The following is a 12,461-nucleotide window of genomic DNA, read 5'->3' on the forward strand; positions in this document are numbered from 1 at the left end:
AATTCCAGCTAAAGTTTTAACATAAATATTTGAAAAATAGAAATAGGTAGGTACTATAAAAAAAAATAAAAATAAATAAATTGAAAAAAAAAAAAATTCATCTGACAGAAATTCAGACAGATTCTTGCTAAAAAACAGAAAAAATTATGTACTGTAGACATAAAATTCAATTCCCTCTAACGTTTATATGACCTGGAAAAGAATAAATAGTTTTTCTTCATTCTTTCAGCATAGTTGGGAATGGAAGAATGGCTTTCACCCTGTCTTTATTAATCGAAAACTTATCATTTTCCACCAATACAAATTTGTTCTTCATGCTGTCAATTCTTTTCATTTCTGTTACTTCCTACTCATCAAAAACTGTATCTGCTTTGCAAATGTAAGAATAGTGTGTCTTTTTCTGAGTGCCTCCTATAATATTGACTAATACATAAATATCAGCAGACAGCGCTTCAATCAAAGGTTCTATATATATATTCAATCTCTTCACAGACATCCATTTCTAGTTGTCAAAGAAAAAAGAAAGTCCCATGTCGGCATCTTCAGAATCCTCTTCCAGTATTCTTGATTCTTGGTCAATGAGAGTTCATCACTCTCTTCTTCCAGGGTAGGGTATTCATCTTTTTTTTTCGTCTTCAACATTTTGCTTTATAGGTGTCTTATCGCTTCTTTTCCTCTTGCTCGCCTTAGCATCTTCGGTGGTTTTCAGCTTTTCTAAAACTTCTTTGGACATCAGAACTTCTCCATATATATGACCTTTGAGCCTTATGCTTTGCCCTCTAATAAGGCTTTTCTTTGTGGCAACACTGCATTTGGCCAGAATATTTTGTGAGAAATTTGAACAATATGTCACTTTAGGAGTTTCACAGCTCAAATCAGAGGTAGACGTTGAGGGTTGACTTATACTGAGATCTAAAGCACAATCTTCGGCATCAGCTTCTTCAGTAGATATAAGAATCGCGAAACAAATCTTCAGGTAGTCCTATATTTCCACAGTCGTTTAAATCAGCATTCCCATTGGAATCTCCTTCAAGGCATTGCTTTCTCCAACATTTTTTGCTGAATTTCAGATCTTTTCCTGTAACGTACCATATTGACTGGATTAAAAAGGTGGTCTGGAATTTTTTAGAATCAAGAGGGAAAATCCCAGTCTCAGTAAAACCACTGATTATGTTGAAATTTTTCATTTCCTTAATCCAAGCTAAGCTATCAAATAGTAAGAATAATGTTAATAAAAAGCAAAAGAAACTGTTTTCAATTACCCCACACTCTCAACATTTCAGGGTAATTGAAAACAGTATAGATTTGTCACCAGAAAGACTTCAGATGAAAAAAAAAACAACACTGCTTGAAGTTGTGACTGTATACTAATCGTATAACAACAGTAATCTGACCCTTACCTTTTTGTAGCAGCAGGTGGGGAAGCAAAACTTTAAAAACAAAAGAAACATGCAACAGAATTTTGTCTGTTGTTAACTATCAGCTGTTATCTAGGCCGAATCAACTTCTATCAAGGCTCCAAGGCTGTCAACAATACCACCCAACTTAGCCCTGTTTGTTAGATTTAAAAAATCCACCAAATCGTTCGCGGCAGCCTTGCTTCCATTTACCTTGGCTGACTCTAGCTAAATTTAAATCACATTTTATTTGCCATGTGTTTTTCTTTTTTCTGACTGGATTGTTTTTTTATAAAATTTTTGTAGCTTCTTTTCCAAGCCCTCATGTCTTTACAACAAGTTTTCCCACGAAGAAACTTGACTGTTGAAGATTGGAGAAAAAGTCAGATGCTTAGTTTGATAGCTAGTCCTTCCCAAATGTTAAATCCAGCTCAAACAGAAACAGTAAGTTTTTTTTTAACATTTGATCTACATATATTTAGCTCAACATGTTTTCATATCAACATTTTGACATGAAAATATTGACTGGCAATTCTATACTAGATGGTTGAAAGTATTGTAGCTACACTCTTGCAAATTTATGAGATGACCACCTGATTGAATAATGAGATTCACTATTACTCCACCATAAGCAAACTAGCAGTGACATCTTTTTGTTGTCAATATTACAGTAATTCCCTAACTTACGTTACTCCAACTTGCTCGATTTCAGAGTTGCACAATTTTCAGTGAAAAAAATGTGAATTTCTAAAATTAAAGCATAATCACAAGATTATTGCAGAGATAGTAGAGATTATGCACAGTGATAATCAAAGTGAGAATTATTTTATTTGATCAGAATATCATGTGACTCCATCATTGATTTCTGATTTAGATCAAAATATCATATGTGAAGGAATCAAACTGAAAGAGAATATAACTGCCGTTATTTTTGAAATGGAATCACAGGGCTTGTGCATGAAATCATCAATTTTTGCAGAGAAGGCCAGTTTCATTCCTGAAGTCCAACATCATCAGTGTTACATTAATGAAGTCATAATTATTGTCAAAGAAAATTTGTTCAATGTGATGCTCATTATTGACAATGTACCTGGTCTATAACTCTTCAAGTTCAGAGTGAAACTTGTTTTCTTGAATAAAAACCACAAGCAGCTTATTGCTTTCAATGGGCCAAAACATTCAAAAGCATTTAATTCATGACTTTCATTTGTATAGATTTTAGAGAATACACAGTTGTCCTGCGAATATGGAATCTGCAAATACTGAGGGCATACTGTACCATATTTTTTACAGACCAGATTGCAGTCACAAAAAAAGTTAAATCTTATGAAGCCATAGGGAAGTACCATAGTGGGGTACATCTATAGTAAGAAGAAAAAAAAAAAGTGTTCTTCCTAAATTTTGGTCTCAATTAATATTTATGTGTTTGTATGTAAAATATCATACCACAACTTACGTAATTGTTATCAATTCTACCTATCATGTAACTTTGGGGTGAAGAAAATTTAGTTACTTGCGACAGTAGTAGTAGGAATTGTTTTGAAGATATGAGTTAATAATCCAATTTGACAGACTTCAAATGCCAGAAAATTCTAGGAGCTTGGAGACAATAGAGTAAGTATCAAAACCACTGCGTAAATTGGATTGGTATGAAAATCACCCTAATTCTTACTATCCAATGTATGGGTCTCATATATGTGGTCTCTCTCCCTCTCATACATGTGCAGGACTGAATCTTTTATTAGTTTGCTAAAATGTTTCTTCATGCAAGGGCCAAGTGATGAAGAAACAGTCTCGGTAGTTAAAACTAGAGAAGGGTGGAAAGAGATGGGTTGTTTTGTTAAACATATTATATATCTGGTTCTTTAAGCGTGGTATAAGGTAGTCCTTATACCAAATTCAGTCCTGTGAGGATAAAAGTGCACTTAGTGTAAATTCGATACGTTTGCAGGATTGACAACCCAACATCAGTATTTGTCAAGAGAACTATTATAAATTAATAGATATAATGTTTCCCATTCCTCCACTCTTTCGGAGCTTAGTTCGTCCTGGCCTGGAGTATGATATATGATTTTGGAGACCATACCTACAAAGGGACATAGAATAGGTCGAAGGGGTGCAGAGAAGAGCTACGCACGCTCTTGTTGGTACACAAGGCTTGAACTATGAAGAGAGATTTGATTTTTTGAACATGTTTACATTAGAAGAGCATAGGTGTTGAGGGGGACATGATTGAATTGTTTAAAATTTTCAACAGAATGGATAGAATGGAATATGAGTTATTTAAACACTGTCAATTAACTGCTTCAACAAGGGGACACCAGTATCAATTGGTAAGGGACGATTCTAGGTTGTAGTGTCGCAAATAATTTTTTTTCTAATAGGGTTGTGAATAAATGGAATAGTTTACCCCTTGGGGGTCACGAATTCTAACAATTGGTAAGCTCAATAAGAAATATGATAAACATATTGGGATAAATCGCTTGAGCAGCTATCCATACTTAGATGAGGCAACCATAATTTTTTATGGGCAGTGTATTTTATTTTATAATCATTTCCTTGTATTAGTTTTATTTTAGTGTGTATTTGTTTTCTCGTGATAATTGCTTTTAGTTTGGGTTGCTGTATTTTAGTTATACAATAGCTGCCACTTATAAGAATCGCTTTTGGTTTTGTTATTTTGATTCTTATAAGCAGTTGATTTTTATATCCAGAATTTTTTTTCTGTTGCTTCTATATAGTTACCACTTTAGTATGCAAGGGGAGGGGGTGGGATGCCTTCAGGTGAGACTATGATGTTTTTGAAGTGAAAACTGAAGTAAACCTTATTAATTTTTTGATAAAAATTTCTTATCTCTCATTATCCTTATTAATTCGTAACATTTTAAATTAGTTTAAACATCTATAGCATATCATTATCCTCAGACAACGTTTGTTGTCAGTGTAGACTGAAATGTTACACAGTAACTGTTCTATTACTGTACTATTATGACCCCAGCCCTGGTGCCCAAGATGATTCTCATCATTTTTCTTTTTTGACTCCATGAATTCATCATAGAGAGGCCCTTGAAAAAGTCTGTCCTGGAGGCCTGCCAAAGATTCCAATCTAGGGGCTCTGCTTCAGGGTGCGGGGGCCATGATGTATTGTCTGAGCACATAACTCTAGATCAGAGGCTTTCAAACTTTTTGTGCCATCACTCCCCTTCAGAATTTTTTTTAATCATTGCCCCCCTCCCCCTCCATCACACTCAAGCCAACCCATAGGATCCTCTTACACCCATAGCTTTTACCACTCCATGGACCTTTATGCTCTGGATATTACCCGCTTTGGGAAACATTATTCCAGATAGATTCATGCATCAATAACTTCTTTGACAAAAAAGTACCAGTTATTTTTTTCTTTTTTGCCATAAACCTCTTGCTGATAACTTATCTCATTCATAGAACCAATCTGATTTTACCACAAAGCTGTAATCCTTACAGGAACGGGAAAACAACAGTGAATATGGGATGATTTTATTAGGAAGATAAAAAGTGACAATAAGTAGTCCTCTAAATAACCTTATAAATAACCAAAAATATTCAACAAACAAGTTCTCACCACTGAGATGAACAGTGGCAGTGTTTTGAGAATTTTTATTTTTATAAGCGAAAATCGGATTCTTATAACCAATGATTTTCCTACGTTAAAACAGCGTTTTACTGATTTGATTTGTATAAGTGATTGATTCTTATAAGCATAGGCGGAGATGGACTTCGAAGTCTGTGGGGGGGGGGCGCACAATGATGATGGTGTCAATTCATATATACATAAGATCAGTCGACTCCACCTTTGATGCTGGAGGGGGGGGGGCAATGTCTCATGCCCCCTGTATCTCCGCTCATGCTTATAAGCGGTAGCTACTGTATTTGCCATTCATATTTTCTATGGGCATCTCTTTTTGACCACATCGTTGGGCTTTTTGCCTGTTGTGGCCTTTGTATTTGTAAGAGACAACAGAAGGGCAACAATGCAGCAAATTAATCAGCCCTGCATACCAACCAGCGCCCTAGTCTCTGCACTTCCTTGACCAAGTCCTTATTATGTAGGTATGATTTATATGTTTGACTGACTATCTAGAAGAATTACTTTTTGTGGAGAACTTTGAATTACTTCAAACCCAGGAAGGAAACCCAGCATTCTATTTTTTAAAACCAAATCCCTTCATCAATGAGAATTACTAAATCAGTAAGCCTAGTCCTAACCAGAAATAACTTAACCATTCAACTCGTTGTTTTAATCCTTGTAAGTAACATGTGAGTTGTAACCAAAATATATTAGCAATAATGTGCTTGTGCAGCCAGATTCTATTTATCTGTTTATGTTGCAAATGAATTGAAGTTGGTCTGGAGCAACAATCTGTTGCTGGGACTCTTGACTATGCCCATCACTTTCATGTCATCTGAAAATTTGTTGAACCTGTTGATACCTTGTGTTATACTTCTGAGTTTATCAATGAAAATCAGAAATAGTATGGGGCTAAGATATTTCTTGAAGGTATTTCATTTCTGATGTCTGTCTAGCCAAAAAATTCTATATTCATGATGGCCCGCTACAGTTGTATTGAAGCCAGGGGTACTGTGTATGCTTGAGCACACATGGTATAGGCCTAATGCAGCATGGGTACAGGCCACTCCCCAGAATTTGTTCAGAAACCAAAATTTCCATACAAAGCTCGAGTAGAGCACCCATATAACTGAAATACTTCAGACGCCTCTAACACACTGCAACCTATTGCAGAACTATGAATCTATCCAATTCAACATGTTGCCTCCTTTTTCAATTTCAATATGATTAATGCATTCAGCTTGATTTTTTTTACCTGAATGATAATATAAATCTAGCTCTTATTTTTCTTCCTTAAATTGTTTGCTGGAAAACTTTGAATGAATATCTAAATTTCCATTGCTGTGTATGTTCATAATGTATGTTCAAAAAGATTTAAACCCATCTTTTCACTTTTTTGTCTTGATTTCTCTTAATGGCCTTCAAGTGTTTTTTTTTTTATTTCACTGACTTGATTTTTTATTTTTTAGATGCCTTGTGAATATTTATCTTTAGATGTTATGGAAAGGTGGATAATATGTAAGTTTTCTTATGTTTTACACATAAATTCTTTCAAATTCTGTGTGTCTATATTTTTTGCAAAGTCTATTTCCAACATCATCCATAACATATGCTCAAATACTAATTTCTCAATGGAAGACTACTCTATACCCCCTTAGTTCTCACTTGCTGAAAATCTGAAGAAAGCCTACTTCACAGGGCTGGTAAAAAAAGTTTTTTTTGGTTTGAACCGGTTTTTTGCTTTTTACAGCATTTGCATTAAACACAATAAAATTTGTGAAAAATAATTCAAACTTCTAATGATTAATTAAAATAAAATATGTATTAATGTAATTGACACTATTTTCATATTAATTGATATATTTTTTTTAATTTTAATACTACAACCGCAGCACTTTCGGTATACCTGAAATCACGGACTGGGTCAAATTGACCCAAACTTTGCAGAAGTGGTGTTCCATTGCAAAAACAGGAAATTATTTTTGGTTTCTGAGTTTTTCCCTACTCTTATTCAATGTTGTTTAATTGTGTATTCAATGGCGGAAACTATATTTGTTTATGAATATAAAATGGGCTTCAAACTTAGCAAAAATGATGTTAAATCAGTAAAAATAAGATTTTATATACAGTATACCATTCAATGCAAAAACTTTTTTTCAGTAATCCCATAATATGACAAACATTTAAAACAATCATGTCAAATTAAGTATGAGATAGTCTATAATATGATTCTGTCAAATAAGTACAGATTTCTTACCGATAAATGGAATTTATGATGAGCTGTTTGGAGCGAATTATATTCGTGATTTTTCTAAATTTACTGCATGTTAAAGTTGCACAACCTGTGCAAAAATGAAGTGGTTTTGTTTCCACATTTCGATGTTACCCTGTAGCCTATTATGAGCTACTGTCTGGTAATTCTCAATTCCAAGCCAAGTCAACAGGTAATATTAATAGAAACAATGGCAAGTTTCAAGTCAAAACATTTATTTAACAGAGTTATATTGACACAATTAAATTTTATTATTCAAATATCACCTATTAAATTCTGATTTTGTATTTTAGATTACATAATAGCAAAAATCTCATGAATAAACCAGAGCGATCTCACTAGACAATCTACTCTTTCAGTTAGATATCTTAATATCCATTAGGACTACAATGATCACTGAGTATCTAGTCACTCACGTGAGACAGTTCACAATCACCAAAGAACATTCATCTCAGGAACACAATCGATAATGGAAAATACCACCAGTTATTGTAGCATTAGTCCAACGACCACACACGAAGATGATCACTACCACGTGAAGTCAGGCCCAGAGAAGCTACACATTCTAGGACTTACATGTGGATACAACTCACATGATCATTTCATACATCATCTGACTCTCAGGAACTATTTCACTCCAACTAGAATATGTATTAAATTTTAGTTGACTAGGAAAAATATAAAAACTACCTGGACCAGCCGGAGTAGCTGAACTGCACTCAATGCCTAGAGATTATTTTCACATATTTAGTATTCCAAAAACAACTATGCTGGTGAAATAAATTAAGAGAATTTGCATATTTTATCGAATCTCATGAAAAGAACTGAACTGAATGTAAAACCACTGCTTCTAGACAAAAATGCAAATCTTGTACGTCAAATACGTAAGCGTACATGTGTGTGTAGGCGGAGCCAGTAGAGAAACAGGCTTTACAAGTGCATAAGTTGAGACGCATTCCATTCGCTAGCACACCTCAGCGAATTTCTTGGTGTTATTTTCCAGCAATCGGTTAATTTCAAATTGTAACAGTAAAAATGAGTAACCACCAACATTTAGATGATGGAATGAGGTGGCGAATTGTGGGGAGGCTAGAAGCAGGCCAATCTCAAGTCCAGATTTGTAGAGAGTTAAATTTAACGCCCAGTGTCGTGTGTAACTTATGGAAACAGTTCCAGGATACCGGATCCATCGAGAGAAAGCCTGGGCAAGGTCATTCAAGAGCCATGACGGCCAGAGAAGATCACCATTTGTCAATTATAGCGAGGCGTAACAGGAGTGCTACAGCTTCTCAGCTCTCTCGTGACTTGTATGCAGCCACAGGAACCCGTGTATCAAGGGTGACTGTTTCCAAAAGATTTCATGAGAGAGGGTTGTTTGCAAGAAGACCTGCTGTTTGCGTCCCGCTCACTTCTACGGACAGGAGAATCCATTTATCATGGTGCAGAGAGCATATAGATTGGAGTATGGATCAATGGGTGACCGTTCTCTTCACTGATGAGTCCCGGTTCAGCCTAAGCACCGATTCTCGCCGTAGGTTCATATGGAGAGAACCAGGGACCCGCTACCTACCCTCCAATATCCGCGAAATCGACCATTATGGCGGAGGAGGTTTAATGGTCTGGGCAGGCATCATGTTGGATGGCCGCACACCTCTCCATGTCTTTGAAAGAGGCACTGTGACTGGTGTGAGGTATAGGGATGAGGTCTTGGAGCCCTATGTTCGCCTTTTTGGGGGTGCAGTTGGCCCTGAGTTCATTTTAATGGACAATAACGCGAGGCCACATAGAGCTCTTCTGCGGGACGATTTTCTAGAGAGTGAGGATATTCGCCAGATGGATTGGCCAGCCATATCTCCAGACTTTAACCCTATAGAGCATGTCTGGGACGCTCTGGGGAGGGCAATTGCAACTTGCAACTTCCCTCTGAGAACCATCCAGGGAATGAAAACAGCGTTGCTGAACGAAAAGGACCAATTGCCACAGGAAATGATAAACTGCCTTATTTCAAGTATGAAATCACGCTGCGAGACCTGTATATCTGTAAGAGGGGACCATACCCCCATTAACCCATCTATTAACCCATTTTTTTGTTTATTCTGCAACCGCTGTTTCATACCTTCCGACTCCAACGAGTGTTACGCACGATCATGCATGTGTATTACAATTATTGAATGGTTATTTGTTTTGTGTTGTATCAATGTATGTACATATCAAATTTCATTAAAATCGGTAATCGACCAAGTCTGCAAATTCTCTTAATTTCTTATACCAATGTAGTTGTTGGTAGTTAACAGCACATCTGCTACCATGACTGAAAACATGAAGAAATGTGATCGTTCGGTTTTTTCCAAGGGTATTTATAGCGGTGTAGAACTGGTTTGTTCTCAGCCCAATCAGAGAACTTTTTACCTTCGGCACACAAGAAAAACTGACGTCATTCATCCTGATTTGGATAGTGACATGTATCAATAATTATTTCAAGTACTACGGTTTTTTGGATGGCAACAGTTCAAACAAGATGGAGGAAGCCGACCGGACTTCCCCCCACAATGTCAACAGGACTATCGCAGGTGAGATCAAAGAATCAAAGGCACTAAAGGAAGTCTGGTCACCTTCCGCCGGTGAAACAAGGTATTTTACAAAATATAATTATTTACATCATGTCTATATCGGAATTTATGCAACGTAATGCAAATAATTCAAAATGATCCTTAATGGCTAAACCAGGTTTTCTCCTGGGGAATAACCTAGTGTTAGTTAATTAGGGGGTTATTGGTGATGGCATAACAATGGCACTACTGGAACGTGGAGCCCAAAGGCCAGTATGTTACAATCTGACATCCGACTCGTTCATTTTATTATTTTTTGATGGCTCACGAACAGTTGCATGATCAAGAGTACACAAATGTTTCGTCTTGCGCAAGGGCGACACATATGATGAATACAGCGCTTCAATAAGATTTTAGAGGAATTGTGTTCGAAAAATAGTTTTGCTGTTCTGTACTATTCTATACAATATACAGGAATTTATTATAGTGGGAACTGAGATATTCTAGAAAACGTGGAACAAAGGCTACCTCCATGATGTTGCCTTAACAGAATATTTTTTTTATCATTTGATCTACATCTACAGCAAATTTTGTTGAATTGTTGTGTGAAATAGTTTCTGGGGAAGCTTTTTGGGGTCGATATCGACTGTCAGGTGAAGCGTGCTGACTGATAAAATATTTTATCAGTTATTTCCTTTGATAAATTTTCATTATGACATTATTGTATTCCAGTAGCAATGTTTCATGCAACTGCAGTTTCACTATCTTTATTGTGTTGGGTACTTTTCTTCGATTTCATCTCACCGTCCCTTCTAAGCTTGTATTTTTTTGACTTTCAGCATTTGAGCCAGCTTCAATGTAGTGAAAAAGTTCTCAGTTGTGACATTTCCGCCCTTGTTCTCAAATGGCTTGATCAGTTACATCACTACATGTTCCAAAAGAGAGATTCATTGGATGCTGATCCTTCCCGAGGTTTGGAAATTCGTTCAAATCGTATTTGGTGTGAACATCAACCAGCCAGAATTTTATTCCTTTTCTATGACATCGTTTGCGTACTGAAATTTCAACTAAACATTCTTTTTAGAGTTGAGTTTTTACTTTCCCAAAACCTTTCATGTATCCCATCAGAATATCAGGTATTCAAATTTACAAAGGAAAAATATTTAGTTCTACTTACCGTTCCTTCATTGGAAAAAAAGATAATCTCTCTTGGGACAATAAATTAGTCTTGCCCTTGAAAGACCTGTATTCTTTGCTATTTAGAAATACGTTATAGAGAGGGTGATCACTTCCAAGAAAATTATACAATTTTCCCATAGAATAGGGTCAAAATAATCCAAACCGCAACTCTAGGTATAAGTGCTTATAGCTCTGAAATACGGAATGTGAAGAGAATAAAATTTTCGCTAAATAATATTCATATGATATCATAAAAAGTCATGGAATTTATCATCTGCGCTTAGGTTTTTGAGATAAATAAAAACAGAAGTTGATTTGGGTCAAATTGATTCACTCCATGGTTCTAGTGTTAATAAAAACTAACTTTTGTAATTTAATTATTTTATAGCTTAATTCTGAATTATTTTGTGTTTGAAAATTCTTAATATATGTTGTTATTAACCATATTTAGCTGGCTAGAAGTTAGCGATGCTTTCTCCAGTTACTTTCAATACGCTTAATTAGAAAGCTATTTGGTGAAAACTGTGATAAAAACTAGGTAAATGAAATGTGTTTAATGAAGCATAATTAATGCAGGTAATTAGAAATGATTTACGATACACAGGGTGATTATAACTAAAATTCCGATTTCAAAACACTAAAATAAGAATCACTGGTGAAAATGACTTGAAAATTCACATGAATATTCCTGAAGCAATGGAATTTTTTTTTTTTTTTGTGAAGGGGGAAAAAATACTAAAAAATGTATAATAGATGAAGCTGTACTCATCCAATACATGGGAAATTTACTAGCAGAAATGTAAACGATAGCCAACCAGGGCAAAATGATAACTCAATTAGCATCCCGCAATTTCATAATTCATTGAAACATCACAAAAATAAAGTAATTAAACAAACAACTACAACTTACACAAGAAATGATAAATGTGTTGTCCACAACGTTCTGGATATGAGGTGGAAGCACAAAAATGCTTGTTCAACAACAGATCAGATTATGCCATCATAATGATGTGGATGTAGATATAGATGTGCTTTCAATTTTCCAAAATTTGAAATATGACCACTGTACACAACATTTTGAGGTATCCTCTCCCACAAATTGCAAGGGTTAAGGTCAGGTGAACGTTGAGCCAGGTGTCATGCCATTCTGCTATTGTCAAAATGGTTCTTCAGCAGCTGCTTTGCTGGAGTTGCGATGTGCATCTTGATAAAAGTTGTTCTATTTATTGTATACACACTGATGCAGTTGAAGTGCAGATATATGTGGCCTACAGGGAAACCAGTCATCAGAAAACTGTGAAATTTTGTGGACTCTTCAAGAAGTGATGGGAATTTTTTTCGGGGGAAAAATTAGTTGCACATATAGCCACCAGAGGATGTTTTATTAAGAAATGACACATTTAGGCAAACATTTGCAATTTTAACAATTGTTAAACACTTTTACTATTGTTACTGCA

General features: G+C 35.6%; 1 protein-coding gene across 4 annotated transcripts in view; it reads left to right on the plus strand.

Annotated features, from left to right (window-relative positions):
• The window catches only part of Hem (Nck associated protein 1 Hem), a 119,407-nt gene that overhangs the window by 25,532 nt on the left and 81,414 nt on the right, over positions 1–12,461 (plus strand). For all 4 annotated transcript variants that reach the window (XM_089233000.1, XM_089232997.1, XM_089232998.1 and 1 more), the window contains exons 7-8: positions 1,704–1,841; positions 6,474–6,522. In XM_089233000.1, coding sequence (XP_089089126.1) covers positions 1,704–1,841; positions 6,474–6,522 — 187 coding nt within the window. The remainder of the gene's footprint in view (positions 1–1,703; positions 1,842–6,473; positions 6,523–12,461) is intronic.

The sequence above is a fragment of the Pholcus phalangioides genome, unplaced genomic scaffold, assembly GCF_987345545.1.
Source record: "Pholcus phalangioides strain wild (caught in Gottingen) unplaced genomic scaffold, Ppha-v1.0 ptg000007l_1, whole genome shotgun sequence".
In the NCBI taxonomy this organism is placed as follows: Eukaryota; Metazoa; Arthropoda; class Arachnida; order Araneae; family Pholcidae; genus Pholcus; species Pholcus phalangioides.